Source organism: Rattus rattus, chromosome 1 (assembly GCF_011064425.1).
Source record: "Rattus rattus isolate New Zealand chromosome 1, Rrattus_CSIRO_v1, whole genome shotgun sequence".
NCBI lineage: Eukaryota > Metazoa > Chordata > Mammalia > Rodentia > Muridae > Rattus > Rattus rattus.
This window is the reverse complement of record NC_046154.1, coordinates 167,528,603-167,554,794: the sequence shown is the minus strand read 5'-3', so window position 1 is coordinate 167,554,794 and position 26,192 is coordinate 167,528,603. Positions and strand designations below refer to the sequence as shown.

The 26,192-nt window shown below is 37.6% G+C and overlaps 2 protein-coding genes across 5 annotated transcripts in view; one reads left to right on the top strand and one right to left on the bottom strand.

Annotated features, from left to right (window-relative positions):
• The window catches only part of Chpt1 (choline phosphotransferase 1), a 54,750-nt gene that overhangs the window by 24,544 nt on the left and 4,014 nt on the right, over positions 1–26,192 (top strand). Inside the window, exons 6-9 of one of the 4 annotated variants that reach the window (XR_004388844.1) lie at positions 603–761; positions 1,150–1,275; positions 2,922–3,121; positions 5,453–8,673. Coding sequence is in view for 3 of the 4 variants with exons in the window: in XM_032910915.1 (XP_032766806.1) it covers positions 603–761; positions 1,150–1,275; positions 2,922–3,032; positions 5,453–5,497 (441 nt within the window). In the remaining variant the exon portion in view is untranslated. Of the gene's footprint in view, positions 1–602; positions 762–1,149; positions 1,276–2,921; positions 3,122–5,452; positions 8,674–26,192 lie in introns of those variants that run through there. The other 3 variants (XM_032910915.1, XM_032910900.1, XM_032910907.1) reach the window with 3 other exon arrangements.
• Sycp3 (synaptonemal complex protein 3) lies at positions 5,479–16,004 on the bottom strand. Its single transcript, XM_032910940.1, has 8 exons — positions 15,862–16,004; positions 15,243–15,306; positions 14,748–14,782; positions 12,321–12,438; positions 11,179–11,278; positions 8,547–8,645; positions 5,657–5,761; positions 5,479–5,532 (listed from the first exon to the last, which is right to left on the bottom strand). Exons 1-8 carry the CDS (start codon positions 15,989–15,991, stop codon positions 5,479–5,481), a joined length of 705 nt encoding a protein of 234 aa, XP_032766831.1. The 5' UTR covers positions 15,992–16,004.

Sequence of the window (26,192 nt, the reverse complement as noted above, 5' to 3'; positions counted from 1 at the left end):
GCATGCAGAAGTGGCACCCCTCTATCCAATACTGGGCTTGACTGTACCACAAAAGGGTGCATATACCTTGGAGCTACTTCCAGATGCTAAGGCTTAAAACAGTTTAGGAATTCTTAACCTTCTGACTCATTTACACCTTGCTAGAAAGAAGTCTATTTGACAGGTTGCGTTAGTGATTAAATCCCTTGGGTCTGGCCCATCGCTGTCCTGGCTCTCTTCCAAGCTCCCATGATCATGACCATGGCCTTGTGTAATTATGGTCTGTCCCTAGATTTGATTGCTTCCTCTACTTCACAAAGAATATATTCCAAAAATTTGTGGTCTTTTCCTTACTAAAAATAAAATGCCCAAGAAATGAAAGTGAAAATACATTCTGGTAATTTACTAGGGTTTTTCAACATGTTGTGTGTGTGTGTGTGTGTGTGTGTGTGTGTGTGTGTGTGTGTGTGTGTGTGTGAGTGAGAGAGAAAGAGAGAGAGAGAGAAACATTATAGTATATCATTATATATCATTTTTCTATATTCACAGGCCTTACACATTTATTATCAGTCATACTTTATAATTTGATGACAAATGGTAATTGTTTTCCTTTTATCTCTCAGGGCACCAGTGTCTTGTCACCTGGACTCCACATAGGATTAATTATTATATTGGCAATAATGATCTATAAAAAATCTGCAACAAATGTGTTTGAAAAACACCCTTGCCTTTATACATTAATGTTTGGATGTGTCTTTGCTAAAGTTGCACAAAAATTGGTGGTAAGAAATTCTTTTATAAAAGATTCAAGATATATATTCTAATCTTCAAGCACAAATTTGGGAACAATTTCTTGTAAGATGTTGGTTTTCCTTTATGGTGTCAGTAGCATAACAAATAGTTGTGTGCTCCAGGTAACACTGTGAGTTACAGTGTGCTCCATGCCTTTTCAACAATAGTCACTTGTAACCTCCTGGTATCAAGGTGCTTGAAGAGGAGAAGTTGTAATAAGCTATCCTTTCATAAATAAGGTTTGTATTAAGTATTCCTCTATCAAATGTGAAATGAAATGGAATTGTCTTAGTAGTGAACTAATGTTTTGTGTCCTAAAAATTAGAGCAAAAATATTTAAAACTTAATAGTGACATTATTTTATTTGCTTTTTTATAGGTAGCTCACATGACAAAAAGTGAACTATATCTTCAAGACACTGTCTTTATTGGGCCAGGTCTTTTATTTTTAGACCAATACTTTAATAATTTTATAGATGAATATGTTGTTCTATGGATAGCAATGGTAAGTACTTTCTCACTTTTACTTTATATATATATATATATATATATATATAAATTTTTATAGTATTAAGATCTATCTTTATGGTTGATACTAAGTTTTATGGTGGATAAGATTTTACTATATTTTCCCTATCTATTCTCATATATTTCCCTCACTAGCTTTTATCAAATTGTTAGTAATATATGTGGATGAATAGAGTCTGCAACAAATCTTTTGCTAAATTACATTAACTATCCTGTTGCTAGACTTAGGAATTTTAAAAATCTGTTCTCTGTTCTGTGCATAAACACTGGGATTTAATGACCCTTCAATAGGTTACAGATTAAACTTCCTGGAGTAAATTAACGGTCAATTAATTGATATTCCATTTACTCTTCTGTTATTCCCACTTGTGGTATTCATTTTTTAATTCTTTGTAGTGAGTAGTGAATGTTTTTAGGCAATATTCTGAAAAGTGTTTGATAACTAATTTCTTTTAGTTTGCTATCTATTTTTATGGCTCCAAACCAACCTAAATTAAACATCAAATTTGTGGAAAACAATCTAAATGGGTAATTATTCAAGATAACTTGATGTAAGGATTTTTAAAAAAGAAATTTTCTGAGAATTTCATATACCCATATGATGCATTTTGATTATATTCATCAATACTCCTCCTAACTCTACCCAGGTCCATCCTCACCATCTAACAAACACCCCTCCTAACTCACGTCCTTCTGAAAAATAATCCATGAATGCAATACTCAGTACTGCCATATACTCTTGCATGTGGGAGCTTACTTCTGCTCCTTCAGGAAGTGAATGCTCATCTTGGTGAGCTTCTCTTTCTACTGAGGCATCTATAACCAACATCAATCAATAGCTTTTTCTGGGTTTTATTTTCTTAAGGTATTTCACTCTAATCTCATACATTACCCTTTAAATATTTTAATATAATAGAATTTTATGTATGCTTCCCTCAACTACAGCCTCTTCCCTAAGCCTTTTAAGTTTTTAAATATCAAAGGAGGGCTGGAGAGATAGCTTAGTGGTTAAGAGCATTGACTGCTCTTCCAGAGGTCCTGAGTTCAAATCCCAGCAACCTCATGGTGACTTACAACCTTCTGTAATGAGATCTGATGCCCTCTTCTGATGTGTCTGAAGAACAGCTACATTGTACTTAAATAAATAAATCTTAAAAAAATAAATGTCAAAGGAATAAAAATATGTGAACAGCCCCTTCTGATAGAAAATTTGTGGCTCCATTGCCACAGAAAGCTGGTAGAATGTGGAGTCAGAATACTTAGGTCCTTCTACTTTTGGGCATTTGTACTGTAGTATTTTTACCTCTATATTTCAATCTGTATAAACATCTAGAATATCTGTACATTGTGGCACATACTTGTAATTCCAGCACTTGTGAAGCTGTGGTAAGAGAAGTGCCGTTAGTTAAAGACCAGCCTGGGCTACATAGTCAAAAGGTCAACCAGAACTATATATCCCAGACCCTATTTTAAACAAACAAACAAACAAACAAACAAACAAACAAACAAACAAAAAGAACCTGAAAAGTATGCACACTAAAATACAATATTTTTAGTTAGGAATTTTAAGGACATTTGAGATGAATCATAACCCATTTTATATTTTCTGTTTTGCTTCCAAAGGTCATTACTTCATTTGATATGATGATATACTTTAGTTCTTTGTGCCTGCAAATTTCAAGACACCTTCATCTAAATATCTTCAAGACTTCATATCAACAAGCACCTGAACAGGTTCACAAGCATATTGACTAATAGCCCAAGGAAAAGAGGAGAAGCAGTTAGGGGAGCCTATGTATGAAGGATATCCCCCTATGCAGGAGGCTAGTATACTATCTATAAGGTTATGTTTAAATATAAAACATAAATCTGTAGCTTCCATTATGTCTACATCAGTAATGAAACCCTTGTCATTGACTTATTTTATCACAGATATTATCAATGTAATATATGCATTAGAAACAAGAACAAAAAATACATTTAAATACTAAGGGCAATAAGAAATTGTACCTCAATAAGTCTAAATAACACTATGTCTGCAAAACATCTATCAGACTTGGGGTTTTGATTGCCAAAGTATCACACAAATATTCAGAACTTAAAAGAACTTCTAGCCATCTTGGCAGTGACATTTGATTGATAAAACTTGAAAAGTGAGCTCTTAATAACTAAGTATTTAATGATAATACTATAATTGAGTCAAGTGATATCCTGAAATATTTGTATGTACTAACCATTGTTCAAAAGAGGTATGCTAGTTATAGACATACTTTAGTATACTATCTACAACTTAAAGCAGTAGTTGTGGGATTCTGTTGTACTAATTCAGTGGGACATTAATCTTTAAGGATATTTGTACCTTAAACAGTCCAAGTAAAAAATTTGTTTCCATGGGGGAAAAATGAATCTTAAGTACAAAAAGGAAGACAATTTGATAGGAAATTGGCAATTTGGAAAAAATGGCAAAAAAGGTGTAAAGGGGGAGAAAACCAAGTGTTAGTATTCAACACTAGGTACATCAGGTGCAGATTTTTTTATTATCAGTTGAAAACACTTAAGATTTTTATAAATACAATTATCTTAACACTCTTCAGACCTTATGACCGATACGACTATTTCTAATTTCATACAAAATTTCCATAGGCTATATACCATATAATGAAAGAATTAGACAAATAGAGTAAACATATTTTAAGTATTCCAAGCAAGAAAAGATTTGAAAAAGTGTATGTTTCTCAAAAGGTAAAAAATATGTGAATACAGAGAAAATGCTCTGAAGTATTTACTTTGCAACTCTAACGCCTGGGTAAGATTCTCAAAGATCTTAAAAGTGTCAATGATACTTAAGGTTTATATTTCATGTTGCAGACATAGCTAAGTGGAAGAGTAAATGCTTAGCATGGGTGAGACCTTGGCTTGATCTACTAGCAACACTCACTCCACCCACCCCAGATAAAAAGGAATTAAAGAATTGGACTGTCCTTTTAATGTCAAAGCTAATGGTAGAAAGGTAATTTCTTCCTAGACAATATAAAGTCTATTATATAGACTTGTTTAAAATCTTTAAAAGGTGGGTTATAGAACAAAATTTTAAAAGATAGTTTTCCTTCTAATGGATATGTTTTATTCTGAATGATTCTTTGAATGCAGTTTCAGCAAAACTAGAAAGCTCAAATGACTTCAAAAAAATGTTGAAACAACTCAACATGTATGAAATTGTTTTATAAATTTCTCTGTATAAATGCCTATTTTTAAAATTAAAAACAGTTCAAGTTTAGAAATGAATGTGAAATCAAGCTTCAGGATATTTACTGAGCATTAACAATGGAAAAGATACATAGGAAATTCATATTTGAAGACAGATATGAAGTACTTAAATCATAAATAACTTTAGCTGTGTTTGTGATACTGCTTTTAATTATTACTAGGGGCATTTGTCATTTAAGTATAGACTAGGCAACTAAATGGTATCTTGATGAACTTGCAGAAATGAAATACTCATAAATCTACGTATTAAAACCAATATTTAGAAATCTTTTCAGGTGTTTTATTTTAGCATTTATAATTTATTCCAAGACATGAGCTTAAGTTCTTTTAATAAACTATATAGTAGATTATCTTATAATTGGCAATTTATTATTTTAGTAAACATAAAGAGTATACACAAAACAGATTCTCTAGGGTTTTTTCCTTAAAGGATAACAGTGTAAGCCAAGAGTGGTGGCATGCATTGTTCCTGCTACTTGGGAGGCTGACGTATAAAGATCTCTTGTTTGAGACTAATCTGGGAAAGAGTTATACTCTTAATCTTAGAAATAAACAAACAAAAAAAAAACCAGAACCATTTATATTTGGAACTTTGTACCTTGGGACTATTAAAAGATACATTGAAACCAAAAGGTAAATTTAAATCATCTTTATTGACACAATAGTGGAGAGAACAACTATTCAAACAAACAAACAAACAAACAAACCCCAGAAAGCTTGATACATTGGAATAGCTGCTACTTACACAGTTACTTAGATTTATTTAGAAGTTGACAGGAACAAAAACCTTCCACTTAAACAAGCTAATGACTTCCGATGTTATAGTTTAAACTAATTACTAAAGGCATGCCTCTTAGCTAATGTTTTAATTGTATCATATTACATAGGTTCAAGTTCTTTCTTCAAAGACTCATCAGAATAACATGGATTGAAGAGACTTTCGAACATTTGCCATCTCTTGCTGCTGCTGTTTCATGAAAGGAGATATGAAACATGTTTAATTTTTAGTTAAATGTTATAAAATTTTCAGCAAATAAAACTTTTAAGTGCCTCCATTAATACATATCTTTGCAATTTAAAATAGAACTTACAGTTTCCATCATAACTTTTTTTTGCAACATAGCCATTTCTTTTTTAAGTTCACTTTGTGTGCCAGTAAATAGATTATCATTGTTCTTCTCCACATCCTCCAAACTCTAAAACACAAAAGGTCACTTTAGTTATAAACTAACTTTTAACCAGAGGTACTAAATTGTAAAATCTTCAAAAGTAAAACTATTTTCAATATTCAGAAAGCACTCATTATTTATCCCAACATTCTAAGTAACTCACATAGACTAAATTTCTCAGTATAAACAAGTAAAATATATCACACGTTAATCAAATACAGTTAAAGTACAACAGTAATATCGTTGCACAAAACAATAGTTTAATGAACTAAGTAAGGTCAAGGTTTTTTTTCTTAAAAAAGAAAATGGGGAAGGGAACGAAACAAGATGGGAGAAATGCAAATTTGAGGCTAGTTTGGGCAATGTAGGATCTTGTCTTAAAAGAATAAGAAAATAAAATCTAAAAAGACTACAAGGTCTATCAGTATATACAATTTTAAAAATTTCTAAGTTTCTTCAGACATCTGGTATAATCTACTTATTGTGATTAAAAGTGTGACTTAAATTCACAAAAGCAAAAACATCTATAGTATAAAGTCAAGTTATAAAAATTATTAGATATTTTAAAAAATTTTTATTACATTTTCATTCTCTTAGTGAATGTAGTGTAGTGTGTATATGTGTGAGTTACACATATATAAACCTTTATAGAGAGAGGACAACTTGTGGATACTAGGTTCTCTCCTTCTGGCATATAGGTCCCATAGATTGAACTCTGCCCTAGTATTTTGCTTTTCAAGACAAAAGTCTCATCCCAATACAGGCAAGGCTCACCTCAAACTCCCTAATCCCATCTCAAGCTTAGAGGAATGTGCCATAACACCTAGCTAAAAAGTTTTAAAACATTTAGTACTCATTCACAAAATACATTATATCCTATTGCCTATTATGTAGAAAATACTATTCTGTGGAGAACTAAAATAAAAAAAATGAGTGTTTTCTTTTTTTCCAATCAGAAAAATATGTAACAACATAATTTTATAAGAATGGAAATGCAACTTCTGTAGCTATCTAGTGGAATATATGAATAATTCCTGTTTAGTTAACAAAAAGTATACTATTTCATTAATTAAAAGGGAACTTAAAATATTCTAGAGGAATAGTTACCAAAGTATGGAAATACGTAAGTCTGTGGATTCAGAGAAAGCAATTATGTAGATAATTTGGAGTAATGTACATGTATAGTTTATATAACTAAAAATGTACAAGGGACAACAACTACAGGTACATTTTCAGGAAGGAGATGTTTTATTAAGATTATAGGGCAGAGTCAAAGAATAGACTGAAGAAAAGAGAAATCAGTTAAAAGAGTTTTAATAGGACAAAATGTGATGAGAAAGTGAAATAGTACAAGCAAAGAGTGAACAAATGTACTAAATTGCAGAAATTAAAGAAATGAACCACTGTAGAAGTATGAATCCTAGAATTTGAGAACAATATAAAAGATAAAAAGGATATAGAGAGCAGGGCTTTAATCCCAGCCCTCAAGAGGCAGAAGCAGAGGCAGAGGCAGGCAGATCTATAAGTTCAAGGACAGCCTGATCTACAGAGTAAGTTCCAGGACTGCCAGGACTACACAGAGAAACCTTCTCAAAAAATAAATAACGAAAACCCAGATATGGAGGAGTTAAAATTTTACTGAAGTTTCTACCAAAATAGTAACATTTAGTGATAATATTAGAAGAAATCTTTAAGTTCATCCTCAAGTCCTACCAGTTAAATTGTTCTTAAGGAACACTAGAGCAAGTTGATAAGGTCTCTTGGAAATACTTTAAAAATTAACTTTTATGTTCATATTTATGTTTAAAACTACTTACTATTAGGGAATGGTTTTCTAGTATGTGTATAGGTCAAGAGATAATTCTTAATTTAGAAAGTTTTAATCCTCCACTGTGTTAAATTTTGGGATAACTCCTCTCATATATAAGTTGGTATATATAGTTATTGTGGTTATTGGAATAATTTTAAAAGCTAATATGCTAGACAAGACCTATAATACATTTGAAAATAAGGGAATAATTCCAGTAGATTCTTCCTATTGAAAATACACTAGGAGTATGTGGATAAAAGGACTGCAGAAATAACCTTAATATATACATATACATATATACATACATTTACATATCATACACACACACACATATATTTATATAGAGAGAGTGTCTTACTATTTTCAGTGAAACAGCACAATGGCTAAAAAGTATTATTTAATAAAGTATGGACTTAATGTATAAGAACTTTTTAAGGTAAAACTCCTACTTTGCCATTTCCTGTCTTGAATAATCTTCACAGGACCACAGGACATTGGAATTTTACAGACATATTTATCACTTTGGTCACAAACAATACAAAATAAAAGAAATTTTAAAAATTAAAACATATTTCCCATAAATTTGCAAAAAATACTTAAATTATGGGTTATAAGAATATATGTTAGGGGCTCAGTGGTTAAGAATACTTGTTCTTATAAAGGATTTAGGTTTGATTTCCAGCACCTACATGGCAGGTCCTAACCATCTGTAATGTTAAAGGATCTACTACCCTTTGCTGACTTCTGTGGGCAGTAGGCATGTACATGGTATACAGACATACATATAAAAAACACTCATATACAATATTAAAAAAGAATATGTTAGCTGGATGTTGACACCAGCACTTGGAAAGAAAAGGTAAAAGAATCTCTGTGAGTTTGAAGCCAGCCTACTCTACACAGCAAGTTCCAGGCCAGCCAGGCAATATAATGAGCCTTGTTTCAAACAAAAACAAAGGAGATACACAATAAAACAAAAACATGTTACTATGTATAACTCACCTTTATGAACTGCTCATGTAGCTGTTTGATTGCTTTCATTCTCTGGCTCTGAACAATTCTAGTCTGCTGAAAAATCTTTTGCTGTTGTCGAAAAAGATTCTATAAACATTAAAAAATGTAATAATGACTTGGTAAAAGTATTTTTGTTATTGTAGGATTCATGCATGGTAGGCAAACACCTAGCTCTGAGCTCTATCACAGTCATTATTAAATTCATCAAGTAATTCCATATTAAATTTAAATGTATAGTTTAAGATTAATAACTAGTATTTTAACTATTATGACTAAGTTTAAAGTATTTTTCACCACTGACATGCACTATAATAATCCTATCAAGTCAAAGAGTATACATTTAAAAAAAGTTTTGTGTGCCTGAGTATAAGGGTGTTGGATCCCCTGAAACTGGAGTTACAGGCAATTATGAGCTGTCATTTGAGTGCAGAGAACCAAACCCAGGTCATCTATAAAACCAGTAAGAACTTCCTATATGGACCATTGCTCTAGCCCCAAACTTCTTTTTTGAGTCTAGGTTCCACTGTGTTGTGCAGCCTTACTTGGAACTTAGAACTTTTCCTATCTCAGCCTCCTAAGTAGCTGGCATTTAGGAATACCATTGTAAAAGAGTGAATAGGAAATCTCAGTTTTCAAGGTTTAAGACAAGGTCTAAGCTGACCTCAAATTTATTATGGAGTCAAAAATGGCCTTGAAGTGTTAGGTTCCTCTGCCTCTATCTCTCAAATGTAAGGTAGTAAAAAGTGAAAACACACTTGGTTTATGTAATGCTGGGGGATCAAGCTCAAAGCTTTGTGCATGCTAGAGTCTACCAACTGATATCGATCCCTAGCCCCAAGACTATCTTATTCTTAGTAATTTCGATAAATTACACAGATGTTTTCTGAATGTTTGTCTTTTAGTATTTTATGTAGTAACAAAAATATATTAATTGTATATTAACATTAACTATTTTGAGACCCTTTAAGTACTTAAGTCCCTTAAAACTCAATTTAGGTATTCATTAGTCATACCCAAAGTAGAGGAAACTGAATCATAATAATAAATTACCTGTTGTTTCACAGTTAACTATTATTCAAGCAGAATTTGATTCCAAATGTTCCTATAATCAGGCTCTAATCACTGTACATATGGTTTCTCTAGCATAGTGTTTATTCAACCACGGCCTGCCTCTGGCTAACTCTTTAGTACTATGGTATAATTCAATCTTAGCTCAGGACTAAAACTGCATCCTTCCTTTTACTGCAGTTCCCACATTAAGTTGCACAACAGTCCTTTGCATATACACTTTGTTGCCTCCTGACTGTCGACATTTACTTAGCTAAATCCCTATCTTGTAAAACTCAACTCTAGTTACTGTACATTATTATTCTTCACTATATGATGATCCTACTAAATCAAACAGAATCCAAAGAAAACAGTCTTTCATTATCATATATATCTGCCACCCATCTATAATCTATTTGTATTCAATACTCATATACTCTATTTCCTCTTGTTCCTAAGGATAATTATACTCATTTCAACTTCATGTCTTTTCCATTCTTAAGAATTTAGCAATTTCCCCCCTTCTGTTACTATTAAATTTCTCTCTGTAGCCAGACCTGGAGCTGCAGGTATAACCCCTAGCTCCTCTCAAGGGGGAAAGAGAAGGCTGCAAGTTGAAATTCTACCTACTATAGGACTAGTCTGGGTATCTTGAGTTGAAAATAAAAGGTAAAAAAGAGGGATAAGAACAGGTGTAGTTTTGCAGGCTTAGGTTTAATCTGCAATACCAGAAATTTTTCTTCTTAATTCCTGTCAGCACATTAACATGCCCTTGGGAGGCAAAGACAGGTGGAGCTCTATGAGTTCAAGGTCAGCCAGGACTACAAAGTGAGACCCTTTCTTTAAACAGATTGAGTGGAGTTACCTTCCATCATCAGTGGAGATAGAAAAATAATACAATCTGGATAATTTAGAGTAAACTATATTCTTGTGGGGACTATAGCTCAATGATAGCATGTTTTAGTAGGCTGCACAAAGCATCTAGATTCAGTCCCTAGCACTCGGGGTTGGGGTTGGGGGTAGTCTTGGTGGTGGAAGGGAGCAAGGAAGTACAAGTGAGCCATGTTATGTCTACATTGATTGATTGGCTAGGAATGAGCAAATGATCCACACTAGATTAATGATGTTCCGCCACATGAATTTCCTGCCAAAGATATTCAGAAAGATCATCCCAGTCACTAAATTTGTAGTAAGTCTAGGATTGGGAGAATTAACAGTACATTTAAAGTTCATGGAGATCTAGTAGCAGAGCCCAAATGACACTATAATAAGCAAACCTTCCCTACCCCCATTCAACTGCATTATGTCTAAAGCTAATCTATCTCCAAATTTTATATAAACTAACAAGTTTCTGTTACTTAAAACTGCAAGGGTATCAGTTGATAGCCTTAAGATTATTTATTTTAAGGACATTAATATTGTATGTGCCTATACTTTTGGCAGTAGTAAAACATATGACGATAGGAAATAAAACTTGTCTTAGTTCTATGGGCATAATATAAGGCTAGGTTCTTTACTTCTGCTTGAGGCTTAGTTATAATAGAGTAATTATAAAGTCAATTGTGATACTAACAGTTAGTTTTTCTCCTTGTTCCTCAAATTTCTGCATATCCAGTTCCCACTGCTGCAACACACTCAAAAATTGCTGAGAATATTCATTGTTAAGCTTCTGTCTGTAAAAAACAACGAATCCTGTCAAATTTCATACTAGTGTGAAAAGAACATTCAAAAGAAATTTAATTCATATATCTTATGCTGTAAAAAGGAAACAATAGTTTAAATACTTTGATCAGAAAATTTTAAAACATGTTGATTTCAGTATTTTTTCTTAACAGATGTCTTCTCACATGCTTTAGCTCTTGAAACTAAGGAAATTTTATTTTATATTTTCCAGAAAAATTTACTTTTAATTTCCAAGGAATTTTTCATTTTTCCTACTGAATATATAGTTCTGATAAGTAAATGATTTCACTTAGGTTGCCTCCCCCATTTTGACATGGTAAAGATTTTTAGTACAAAGGGAATAGTCAAGTTGACTAAAATATATAAATTACTTATGATATAAAACTGAGTTTTTCTATATTTTCACAGTTATCAAACAGTACTTTCTATGACATTTACTCCTTTTTAAAAAATATTTCTTTTTTTAAGATTTACCTATTTAGAGGGCTGGGGATTTAGCTCAGTGGTAGAGTGCTTGCCTAGCAAGCGCAAGGCCCTGGGTTCGGTCCCCAGCTCCGAATAAAAGAATAAAAAAAAAAAAAAGATTTACCTATTTATGTATATGAGTACACTGTAGCTGTCTTCAGACACACCAGAAGAGGGCCTCAGATCCCATTACAGATGGTTGTGAGCTACCATGTGGTTGCTGGGAATTGAACTCAGGACCTCTGGAAGATGTCAGTGCTCTTAACCGCTGAGCCATCTCTCCTGCCTGACATTTACTTCTTTTATTCAAGTAATATATTTCCACAATGAAAATAGGTTAATAACCTCCCCGTTATTCAAAAGGAGGAAAAAAGCAATCTCCACTGACTTCTAAGAAACATATTAATTCTATGAAGGCATGAGCTATAGGATTACTTGATTAGAAAAAAAAAAAAGCCAAGCATTTTTCATAGAGACACTAATAAGCAGGTGATACTTATTTTCTGTAGGTATTTACACCAGGACATACTAAGAAATGATAAAGATATAGTTCTTTAAAATCCTTACATTTCCTCTTGTTGTGTTTTCCAAATTTGTTCAATTTTCTGGTTACTGGCTTTGAAAGAAGCTTTGGTATACATTTCTATTCTTTTCTTCTTGGCCAGAAGAGCTTTGTTGATGTCAGCTATATTGAAAATAAACATTGAAATTTAATATTGAAGAAAACTATTTTGTTCCACATGATCAAATAATATAAGTATGGGTTTGTTTAATAATATCAAGGAGATTTAAAATTAAATTTAGGGACCAAGAAGTTCAGCAAGAGAAAAAAAAATTGTGCTGGTCATGGTGCCTTTAATCCCAGCACTTAGAAGGCAGAACTCTGTAGGTGGACCTTTGTGAATTTTAGGCCAGCCTGGTCTACATAGTGAGTTCCAGGCCTGTCAGGAAACATAAATATTCACTGTCACAAATACAAACAAACAAACAAACACTTGCCATAGCCTGCAGTCTAAATTTCATCCCAGGAATTACATGGTGGAAGGGGCAAATTAAGCCTTGAAAGATATCATCTTTCACAGTGGAAGAGGAGAGACAATTCCCAAAAGTGTCCTCTGACCTGCACAGATGTGCTATCACACATGTAGACCCACACTCACACATATACATCACACACAAATGATAAAATCTGGATTAAAACAGTTTAATTTAAAAACACCAACATGTGCTTTGAAAAATGCTTTGTATTTTAAAACAGAATTTTCAGACTAGGGAAGCTTAGCCAGTAAAATCTATGCAAATATTACAAAATCCAAAAATGGCTGAATTCTAAAACACTGGTCTTAGAAATTTTGAAATAAGAAATACATAAACTACCCAAACTTATCTTAATTCTTATTTTTATACCTGAGTTAAAATTTAAGGATGATAAAAATGAACAAAACAAAGATCAAGGCCAGACTTATGAACAAACAGTAATAAAGGCTAAATATTTATAAATTTATAGCATATCCCCCACTTGACAGGCCACACTTGGTATATCTAGAACTCTAGAGCTCATTATCATTAATGCTGAATTTAAAAAAAGATTATTAATAAAAATTTTAAAGTTAATATTATTAAAATTTTTATAAAAGAAATCTTAGTGAAATATCTAAATAATGCATCTAGGAATACTTTGTAATATTTTAATGGAAAACTTTTCTTTTAGTTTTTGTTGTTTTGTTGAAATGAGGTTTCATGGCATAGCCCTGTCTGGTCTGGAACTCACCATGGAGATTAGGCCAACATCAAATTAAGAGACCCTCTTGCTTCTGTTATTCAAGAGCTGGGTATTTGCTACCAAGCCCAGTTCACTGTGATTTGTATAGAACATTTTCATCACTAATAATTATGGCAGTTTATTAAAAATTTAATACCTCAATATTTGCTATGCATATATTTTACAATAAAAGTTACCTTTTAGTGGCTATGATGTAATGTAACTATAATACATATCTTGTATTTTCAGGATTTATAGTAATTTTATAAAAAAAAATATTGTTAAACCAAATAGAGCCGTTAATGATTGTTACTACCAAATAAAGACTTAATGATTTGAATAATTCTTATAGAAACAATTGTTCTTTAAAAAAAAGTATTTGGGGGCTGGTGAGATGGTAAAGGTGCTTGCAGCAAATTAAGTATGATCCCCAGGATCCATCCATATGGAAGGGGAGACTCCAGTAAGTTGTTGTCTGCCCTCCACTTATGCACCATGGCATGCTGCCCACCTCCCTCTTGAAATGTTAAAAACAAAAAGTGTATATTCTCCTAAACTAGTCAAAGTGACTGTCCCTGTAATCCTAGCACCCACAAGTCTGAAGAAATACTCTGTTTAAGGTCAGCCTAGGCTACCTAGTAAGTTCCTGTTTCAAAAAAAAGCAAATAAGCAGAGTCTCCTAATTAAACTCATATAAAAACAGTATTTAACACTTAAGCTCTTTGGCTCTGGTTATAAGTCTTTTACTGGCTAAAGTTGTCTTTTTACTTTCAATTACATAAATTTACTACTATAAAAATAATAATAGTTCTTTTTAATTGTTGTTTGGTTTTTTGAGGCAGGGTCCTCTGTGCAGCCCTGGCTCTCTGGACTCACTTTATAGATCAGGTTGGCCTTGAATTCAGAGATCTGCCTGCCTCTGCCTCCCAAATGCTGGGATTAAAGATTTTATATATTATATATAATATATATGTATATATTATTTAATATATATAAATTACCTTTCTGTGAATATAAAGAAGTAAAAAATACCCTTTCCTCTCTATTTTTCAAAATTCTTAAAGTATCATGTTTATTTTTCATATAAAAAAGGTTAAGAAAGAAAAATCTATGATGCTATATCAAAAATATTTATGCAAAACCCTATAAATAAAAACAAGGTATCAAACCTCATTTCCTATGATGCAATTATTACACAGTTTTAAACAATTTTATGTCTCCCAAAAACATACCTCCAAATTTTTCCAGCATATTCTGTACTTCACCTCTGTGAAAAATTAACAATTAAAAAATTAAGACCAAGAGTATAATTCAGTAGTGGAACATTTGCCCAGTGTGCTCAAAGCCCTAGGTTTCATCTCTAGAACCATTTAAAAATAAAGCAAAAAAAAATCTTGAGATTCACAATATACTTGTTTTGGGAGAAATACTACATACCAAGTATTTTATATCACTACTTGCTAGATAAACTGAAGTAAAATTTTCTTACTTTACTGAGCAAAGAAAACATCTGTGGGACTTAGTGAAATAGCTCAGTTAAATGTTTGCTCTGCAAACATGAACACTAGATATTCAACCTCCATTCACAAAGTACTCAGTGTGCATGTGACACCGACACTGACACCAACATACACATACACACATAACACACACACACACACACACACACACACACACACACACACACGTACATGCACACTCTCAAGTACTTTTTTGTAACATCTTACCCCACATCTTCAATTATTCCTGCAGATCTTTTCTTTCCATGTTTATCAAATACTTGAGTCTTTTCTATATTGACAAAATAGTGAAATTAAATATGCTATTTTGGTAAATTTTAATGAAATCTATTTTCACTCCTTTCAGGATTTTGTAACAAATTTTAAAAGCAGATAAATATATTTTTTTGGAAAAATTAATTTATATCACAATTCATGACCCATATTTTAGAAGCAAAATTTCAAGTATGGTTATGCACTGTTTACTAACTTGTTGGGACTACAAAGATAAAGAATACTCTTTGAAGTGTTACAACTCTGATACAGAGATAGTGAGATCTGATAAGAAACAAAAAGTATGGGAACTCAAATAAAGAGCACTGGCAGCTCTTCCAGAGGTCCTGAGTTCAATTCCCAGCAACCAAATGGTGGCTCAAAAACATCTATAATGAAATCTAATGCCCTCTTCTGACCTGCAGGTGTATATGCAGATAGAGTACTCATAAATAAATCTTTAAAAAACCAACAAAGTTATGTGAAAATGCTTTCCTTAATTCAGTTTTAAGTGTAGCAAGTTCAAAATAAATGGACTCTAGAACATTGTTAATACTCAACATTAGATATTTACCATCAACAGCATCTTCTTCTGAACCAGATAGATCTTTATCTTCTTTCTCAAAGTCAAAGGCTTTTTTAGGCTGATCAATCAATGGTGGTTTCCCAGATTTCCCAGAATGCTTTCTTCCACCAGGCACCATCTTTAGATGTTTGCTTGTTTAAAAAACAAAAGACAGCAAAAATTCCCAAATCTTTCAAGCTGTTTGAATTCAAAGACATTTAAGTACACTGTTTTTTGGTGGGGGCAGGGGGAAAGGGTGGGGGACACATGTGGAGGGCAGAGGCCAACTTGAAAGAGTCAGTTCTCTTCCACTAATTGGGTCCTTGAGATCAGATTCAAGTCAGGCTTGAGAACAAGCACCTTTACTCACTAGGTCATGTTGCTGGCCTAGTATCTTTTCATTGTACCAAAAGTTAAGTTTATCATTTATCAATTTACAAAGAAGAAAAACACCACAGTGATAACTTGAACACTGACTCCAAATATGATTCCACCTAGCCATTAGATCTGAATTTGGGGTCTATGCCAGATATTTGATGAATTTTAATTAAGTTTGCATCTCAGAAAAGTAAGATCATGGTTACCAGCAGGATAAAACAAGCATTCCAAAATTTGGTTGTAGTAATATAAATCTACAATATGTAGCCATATAGGTCTAGGACTGAGGGTGTAGCTCAGTTATATAATACCTACGTAGGAAACCTTGGGCTCCATCCCCAGCACTGTATAAATGCAGAAAACACACAATGGTTATATTAAGAGTTTCTGGGCAATTGGGCTATAGCACCAAGACTGTCTTAAGAAAAAAACAAGCACAAGTGGCACACACCAGGCATTCCAGTACTTTAAGAGATTGATGCATGAGGACTACACAGACCAATTCTGACCTTCAAAACAACAACAACAACAACAACAACAAAAACAAAAACAAACACAAAAAAACCCCCTAGACCTTGGGAAAGTAATGTACCTATAAAATTTCTATAGTATTAAATGAAAAGGGTCTTCTTGCAGTGGGCAGAAAAGGCATACTGGACAACCATAGGTCCCAAACTCACAGTTCTCCCCATAGGTCTCAGTTCCCTCCATCCTAAGTGTCTTAGCCTCTATCCCCCCCAATGTCTCATTCTTTCAGTCCCCATTCCTTTTTTTTTTTTCTTCTCATCACTCAGTCCCCCAACCCATTATTACTTTCTAGTCCTTCATTCCTTCCAGGCCCTCATTCCAGAGACCTACAGTCTCCATCACCCCAGTCATTCACCCTTATAGCCCATCATTATCTCTATTCCTTATGCCACCACCCAGACCTCTAGTCACTCAGTTCTTAATACTTGTCTCCTAACCTCCAAAGGACATCATTTCCTTAGGCCCCAAGAACTTTTTATTTCTTCAGCCCTATAAATTCCCAATCCCAAATTACCCAAGATGCTCTTTTCCCCCAGGCCCCTATTCTCAATTCCACAAACACCCAAGCCTCAGTCCTCCATCCATTCAGCCCTTATCCCAGGTACAGTCTGTCCTCTCATACTATATTCTTTCACCCTTTAATTTACTGAACTCACCGGCCCCCAATCCCTCAACAAGAACTCATTTCCTCAAATCCAGTCCCAATTCTCTCAAAAACACATTTCCTCAGGCTGTAATTCCTCATTCCCACACAACTAATTTTCTCAACCCCAACTCTATAATTGGCCTAACCCACAAGCCCTAAATTCTCAAACACTAGTGCTCTCATATATAAGTCCCAAATTTCACCCCAACTCCTAAGTCCCTTAGTCTCTAAACCCTATTTCCCTTACTCCTAAACTAATTCCCTCACCCACTAGCCCTAATTGCCACAGCCCAACCCTTAATTCCCTTACCCCAACCTTATTCATTAATTCTGTCATTCCCAGCTTGATTTTTAATGTTCTCAAACAGTCCTTAATCTCATCATAATCCCTAATTCTCTAACCCTAACTACTAGTTCCCGCAGCCTCCAACAACCTAGCCCTGAACTCCTTAATCTCCCAGACTTCAGCCCCTATTTTCCTACCTCTGTACCCCACCCCAATTTCTCACCTGATTTCCACTATTTCTCTCAGCTCCCAAGCTCTCTAATGAAAACCCCTATTCCCTCACCCCAATGCCAAATACCCTCAGCCCCAGCATACCCAATATCCCTAATTCTCTCAGTGACTCAAACCATCAGCCATATCCCCTAAGCTCCAATTCCCTCACATCAAATACCTAATTCCCTCACCTCAACTCCAAATTGTCTCAGCATCAACCAAAGATTTCCTTAGAACCTAGCCATTAATTTCCTAGGTACTCGGCCCAGATCTCTAATTTCATCAGCGCCCAATCCCTATCTGCTCCCTAGATCTTAAAACAGAATTCCATACCAAATTAATTTTTTCAGTGTCTGACCCCTAAATCGCTCTATTTCCTATTTTAAGTTTCTTCATCTTAACCCCAAATTCCCTGATGCCCTTCCTCCTAGTTGCCTTAGCCTATTACCCCTAAATCTCTAGGCTCCTCCTCCTAATCACCTAGGACACAAGCCCTAATTCCCTAAGCCCCATTTTCTGAATTCTCTCGGCCCCATCCCTTTCCCTAGACCACACCCCCTACTTGCCTAGGTCCCGCCCTTAACTCCTTAGATCCAAGCCCTTAATTCCTTCTGCCCCCAACCCCTATTTGCCTAGGCGCTGACCCTAGTTTTCCAACGTCTTTCCTCTGGCTTTCCTTGGCCCTTGGCTCCTAGTTCCTGGCCTGGTCCCTAGGCCTGGGCCCCTAATTCCCTACCTCAGTTTACTAATTCCCTAAGTCCCAACCACTAATTCCCTCATGCCTGACCCCAAAGCCCTTAGATATGACCCCTAACCCCAGGCCCTGCTTCCTGATTTCCTTAGCTCTTGATTCCTAATTCTCTAGCGGGAGCCCTTAATTCCCTCAGCTCCCAAATCCTTATTTCCTAGGCCCGCCTCCTAATTCCCAAGATTCCACCCCCAGATTCCTTAAACCCTTGACCCCTAATTCCCTATTAACCTCCGTTGGCCCTGACCTTCAGTTCCCTCCGCCTGACCCTAATTCCCTAGGTCCGGACCCCTACTTCCCTCAGCCCTGACCCCTAACTCCCTATCCCCGCCTCCTGGTTTCCTTAGCCGTTGACTCCTAGTTCCCTAGGCCCCAAATCCTAAATCCTAGATCCTGCCTGCTAATTTCCTTAGCCCACGACTCCAATTCCCCAGGCCAGACCCCCAACTCCCTCAGCCCGAACCCCAACTCCCTAGGCCGGACCTCCAATTCCCTCAGCCGGACCGCCAACTCCCTCAGCCCAAACCCCAACTCCCTCTGCCGGACCTCCAATTCCCTCAGCCCGACCGCCAACTCCCTCAGCCCAAACCCCAACTCCCTCTGCCGGACCTCCAATTCCCTCAGCCCGAACCCCAACTGCCCCGGCCGGACCCCAACTCCCTAGGCCAGACCCCCAACTTCCCCAGGCCGGACCACCAATTCCCTCAGCCCGAACCCCAACTGCCCCGGCGGACCCCAACTCCAGACCAGACCAACCCCACCACCAACCCCAGCCCGACCCCAACTCCCCTCAGCCCGACCCCGAACTTCCCCAGGCGGACCCCCAACTCCCTCGGGCCGACCCCCAACTCCCCTGGCCCGACTCCAACCCCTTGGCCTGACCTCCACTCCCTCAACCCCTGCCTGCTCCCCACCGGCCAAGGTTGGTGACCCGCCTGCCCTCGGCGAGGCGGTCTGGCCTGACTTTGCTGTGGCGCCTTCCTCCCTGGCCAGGACTCATCCTCTTCCTGAGGCCCAGGCTGACACTGGCTCTCACTACAGCGTCTCCTTACTTCAGCTGCTCCGGTGAGCAGTCGACTGCTCCGACTTCTCCGCAGCCTCGAAGCATCTGACGAAGCCTAGCCTTTGGGCGGGAGAAAATAAAGCCTGGCCCTGGCCAAGCTCCCTGCTGATTGGTTGAATGCTATGGGTACACACACTTACGTAGTAGCTCCGCCCCATAGCACGTGCTCTGTGCCTGCTCTCACGTGGTAGCCAACGGCAGGGACACGGTGGGCGGGGACTTCCGTGACTGACACATCCGGTCTCCCTTGAGAAGTAGCACTTTTCAGCTTTTCATACCTGTCTCTCCCATCCCACCTGACCTGGCCATCTTTGCCCATGGTTCCTCACTCTCATCTATACCAACACTAAATTATCCATCTTCTGTTTTCTGATACAGGGTCTCACTCTAACCCAGCCTGGCTTCAAGTACCTGGTAATCTTGCTATAGCTTCCTAAATGTTGGGATTCTAAAAGTAAACCACGACTAATTTACATTTTCTGAGTTTCGATAACACATAGACATGGTCTTTAATATAGCAACACATCATAGTTTTCTTTGTCTGAGCATCGCAATAATGAAAAATGTTCAACATTTTATAGACTATTTTGCACTATTTATTATTGCTATAAGAACCACTATTATTATAGATAGCCAGGGCTATCATACAAACTCAGGATTTATGCTAGAGCAGTCACTAGAACTGAGTGTATAAGGTCTTTTATGCTAGCTTTTCATCTCTGATTGTTCTGGGTTCGTTTTCTTATAAAAAATTGTTACTTTGAATGCTAAAAATCATTACAAGTTCCATTAATTTTTAAGTTTTTAAAAATATATTCTAAATATTTTAATGTTAAAATATTTTTAAATATTTTAATGTTTAAAATTTTTAAGAAAAAACGTTACCTTTTCTGTGGTAACTGATGTTTCATAATTTATTAAGAAGTGTGTGCACAGAAACGTGGATGGGGAGGAGGAGGAGTGGAAGGGGAGGGGGAGGGGAAGGAGTATTGGGAGGGGAGGAGGGGGGAACTGCCTTCGTAATGTGTAATATATGAGAGAAGAATAAATTTTTTTAAAAAAATAAGTGTGTTCTTCCCTATCAGCTGTGTCATATATCATCTACCTGTTAGCTTTATGTCAAAATTTTTGCTGGAACAAGTGCATAGATCTATTATACAGCTCTGAGGGAAAAGGCAGTCCCCGATGCAAGTGGAACAGCTCTCCTCACTCTGCTTAGGCAGGGGACGTTTCCCCAGTGCTGGGTTACAGCTCTGCTGAGGAAGGTACCCTGGCAGTGGAGAGCCAAGAAATATCACAAAGCCACACCACACAACAAACCTCACACAAGAGATTTATTGGGAGGGAGAAACCCGGGAAGGTGGCTGCTTCTGCTGTGGTGAGGAAGAGCGGGGAACCGGGCAGAAGGCAGGTTTACCTAGGATTTCATGGGATGGGGGAACTGGGTGGCCTGGAATCGGAGCATTACCTGGCCTGATCTTGGGACAAGCTCTTGGACTGATGGGATTCTGTGACTTGATCTTGAAGCTCAGGGATTAGTGGGGTTTCATGCTCAGGGAATTGGTGGGGTTTTGTTGTTTTCTTTTATGTTGTTTTTGTTTGTTTTTTCTTTGGCCCCGGTCTCAGGCTTGGAGTCAAGACAGGGTCAGGGTGTGTTTTTCTTGGCCCTTTTACCCTAGATTTATGGGGTATAGTGTGAAAATGTGACACATGTATACAGTACACAATGATCAAATCAAAGTCTGTTTCCCAAAATTCTTGAGTTTACTCTTCCTGTTGTTCAACTGGCAGATTTCCCTATGTCCCTGCTTGCAAACCACGGTTTTCATTACTCCAACCTTAGCAAACTTTCAGTTTGTGAGACAGCAAGTCTCTCACCTTCTTCCTCCCTAAGACACATTCTATGGATGCTTGACTCTTATTTCCCACATTTTCAACGGGTTTTCCTAGAACCACTCAAAACAAGAACAACTTTACTATTTTCTTTGATGAAGGAAGGGTGTCGCTGATCTATAGACTGAATTAGAAAAAAATTGAGTCTTGCTAGTGCTATGTATTTGTGTGGTTGTGTGTGTGTGTGTGTGTGTGTACCCATGCATGCATTTGTGTGCATATGCATTCTGGCATGTGTGTACATGTGTAATCTGAAAACCAGCAGTCAATTTTGGGTGTCATTCCTCAGTTTACAGTTATGAAGTAGCAACAAAATAATTTTATGGCTGGTCACCACAACATGCGGAAGAACTGTATTAGAGGGTGGCAGTGTTAGGCAGAACCACTGCAACCAAATCTTCAGCTAAGTGGGCATCTAGCGGCAGGGACTACCCACAGAGGGTAAAGGAGCGGTGGGAAGTCACGTGTGTAGATGCCCAGGCATCGTTTAAAAAGTGGAGGCGTGTCTTAGGGAAGTGACTTTGGAATGGAGATCTTTAGGCTGTCTCTAAGAGCTCAGGAGTGACACTTGTGAAGACACATGTTTGTGCTGTGAGAGGGCTGAGGAGAGAAGGTCTGGAGCCAGATGGGTCATATGAAGCAGACATTTAAAAAAAAAATTCCGACATTCCATGTGCATCTATTTCTCTTCTGTCCGCTCTCCTCTCTGTATGTGTGTGCGAATTTGGCAACGCTCAGAACTTGTTGGCAGCATCTTTCTAGATGGGCCGAAGTGCCTGCCATTTTATAAATAGTAGTAAGGTACCATACTATGTCACTAAGCCTTTGTTAAAATTCATATGACATATTGTTCGGAGAGGAATAGCCAGACCCTTTCTAAATTGACCATGTTGTGACAGTGTATGGTAAAAAAAAAGAAAGAAAGAAAGAAACCCAAAAACTATAGCTATTGAATGAATGAATTAGAACTGGCAGAAAAGGTTCCTTTGAGCATAGAGTTGTTATGCACTGTCTGTCTGGACACTGAGAGTCAAGACATGTCCGTATGCTGGCAGTAGAGGGGCAGAAGGAGGCTTAGAGGACCAACTGGACCACCAACCAGTATGTTGAAACAGAGGTTCTCCTGAGAAACTTTGCTATAGGTACTAGACCCTATTTATTTATTTGTTGAATTATTTATTTATTTGTTTGTTTTCATTTAAATCAGCGGCTCTATTTTTTCTCCAATAATTTGTATTTTTTATTCACTTCATGTCCCAATCACAGTCCCACTCCCTCCTCTCTTCCCAGTCACAACCTTACAAGTCCCTTCTCCCATTAGCTCCTCCCCTTGGGCACCATCCCACTCTGGGACATCGATCCTCTCCCCCTGAGGACCAACCAGGCAGTCCAGTTAGTGGATGGGGATCCAATGGCAAGGAACAGAGACCAAGACAGCCCCTGCACCACTTGTTAGGGGACCCACATACAGGACAAACTGCTCATCTGCCGCGGATGTGTTGGGGGCCTAGGTTCAGTTTCTGCATGCTCCCTGATTGGTAGCCCAGTATGAGACCTCATGGGCCCAGGTTAGTTGACTCTGTGGGTCTCCTTGTGGTGTCCTTGACCCCTCCAGCTTCCTCACTTCTATCCCCTACTATTCCACAAGGCTCCCGAGCTCTGGCTGTGCGTTTCTGCATATGTCTCCATCCGCTGCTGTATGAAGCCTCGGTGGAGACAGTCATGCTAGGCTCCTGTCTGCAAGCATAGCAGAGTATATTAATAGAGTCAGTTTTGCTGGCAAATGGTATATCACTGAGTATATCATCCTGAGTGAGGTAACCCAGAGCCAGAAAGACATATGTGGTACGTACTCACTTATAAGTGGACATTAGCCAAAAAATGGAAGATAGCCGTGTTACAATCCACAGGCCCACAGAAACTGGATAATAAGGAGGTCCCGAGGGAAGATGCATGAATTTCACTCAGAAGAGGAAACTAAATAGTCATTGGAGGTGGGTAGAGAGAGGCTAGGAGAGGGGAAGAAGAAGGAAAGAGGAATGGTGATCGGGTTTGGGGAGGGGGCATAGGAAAGGGCTAGGAGAATGGAAGTTGGTATGTATGGGTGGAGTGGCATCTCTGGGATTAGCTGGAGGCCCAGGATGGGGGAGGATACAGGGAATCTATGGGGGTGAGCCTAGCTGACTCATAGGGAGTGGTCACCTCCTGTAGCTAGACAGGACTTCCAGAGAAGGTGGAGGGACATCGATCTACCCACAAAACCTGCAACTCAAATCTTGCCCACATGATGTGCAGGGATAAAGATGGAGATAGAAAGAAAGCCTAGCCCCAAAGAAAGAGAACAGAGAGAAGTACCCCAACCTGAGACCCATTGGTTTGAGAGAGCCGACCCCCGATACTATTAGGGATTCCTTGTATTTTAATCCTAACTCCTAACTCTGCCAGTATCTCTAAGAGGCCTGCTGCCAGGATTTTTTGTTTTGTTTGTTTCTGTCTTCTGTCTTAGTTTGGGTTACTATGGCTATGATGAAACACCATTTGACTAAAAGCAAGTTGGGGAGGAAAGGGTTTATTTGGCCTATGCGTTCACATCTATAGTCCTTGAAGAAGAAATCAATACAGGAACTTAGACATGGAGGGAACCTGGAGGCAGGAACTGATGTTCACAGAGGGATGCTGCTTACTGGCTTGCTCCTCCTGGCTTGTCCAGCCTGCTTGGGATACCCTGGCTGTCCTGAAACTGGCTCTGTAGACTGCACTGGCCTCCAACTCAGAGATCCACCTGCCTCTGCCTCCTGAGTGCTGGGATTAAAGACATGTGCCCTGCTTAGTTTTTTTTTTTTGTTTTTTTTTGTTTTTTTTTTTTATAGATCCCAGGACCACTTATCCAGGGATAGCATCAGCAACAATGCTCTGGGAACCACCCACATCAATCACTAATTTAAAAACAATTTTTTAATTAAAATGTATAATAAAAGATAAATATAACTAATCATCCTGGAATCCTTCTGCATGCCAGGCAGACTTTGTTTTGCTTTATTTGAGATGGCATTTCTCTGTGTAGCCCTGATAGACAGAAAGACAGACAGACAGACTTGTTTGTTTGGTTTGTTGGTTGGTTTTGTTTTGATTTTTTTTCAGGAAGTGTGGCCTAGTGCCTACACAAACCCAGACACAAGAAATAAGTAAGTAAAGATCTCTGAAACACAAATCTGGGGTGAGCCCTGGGCACACATGTAGTCGTAATTTACAAGCAGTTACACCCACACACGTGGGCAGAGGGGGACATGAAACAATTTCAACAGCCTTCCATGCATTCTCCTTGGTCTGACTACAGAGGAGATTGAAGAAAGCTGCAGCAGTGGATGCTATGGAATCTTGGAGTGTCATGGACCTGAATGATTTACTGCACCATCAGCGATTTCACTGAAGACGTAGATACAGAGGTCGGGGACTCTGACCCCATCCTTGCCTGCTTATAGTGAGGGAAATGATTGAGAAGTCGACAACCCCAACATGCTCTTTCATTGTTGTTCCTCACAGTTTTTTGTTGTTGGTGGTGGTGGTTGTTTATTTCTAAGTATCTCCTGTGGTAGCGTTTTCTCAAGTTTTCCCTCTTTCTCAGATAACTCTAGCCTGTGTTGAGTTGATATAAAATTACCCATCAAGAAAGACCAGAGTACAATTTTGCCTGACAGAATATCAAAATATTCAAGTAGCATGGGGTTTTTAGCTGGTGTACTTTCACAATGTGTGGGCAGGCATGACACATTCTGTATGGGCTCAGTCACCTAACTGTGCACAGAAACACAGGCTCTAGACAGGTCAGCTGAGCTGCTTGTTGCTGGATATTGGTTTGGCTTCTTGTGTTTTCTATAATGCACATATTAAAATTTTCTTTCAAAAAACCCCTTTTAGAAAAGCATCATGTGCTGCTCTGAGTGCAGGCGTGGAAAGTATCTTGTTTGTGAGTATTTTGGGTGGCTTTATGACTGGCTATCAGAGCTTTATTCTCACCCACAGTTGCTTTTGCTTGTTTGCTTTTAAGTTGTCAGGCTTATCGAAGTCTACGAAGGTCTGTGAGGTCAAACTTCATCTTTCTGTGCTCTTGGACCAAACAGCTTTGTTGAGCATCCTGTAAAAGCAAACATCTGGAGTCCTCACATTCATTGTTGCCAACTTCAGCATCTCTAAGACTCTGGGGTTGTGCACATCTCAAAGGCCATTCCATGTATGCATTGAGATTTGGTGTTTTGGGGCTCCCCCGGCCTGGTTGGCAGGCAGAACAGCTGGTCAGTCATGTCAGCTTACTTTTGGGGAGACAAAGGGCCACACGTACTGGGCTCCAGCTTTTGGGAGTTCTCTCTTTCATGCTGCTTTACACACACACACACACACACACACACACACACACACACACACACACACACACACACACAAATACTATAGAGATCAAAGGACAACTTGCAGGAGCCGGCTTTCTCATTTCCCTGTGTGGATTCGGGTATCAAACTCAGACCCTGAGACTTGGCAGGAGACAACCCCTTATGCCAACTCTCCTGTCCTTCAGGTGCATTCTGATGTT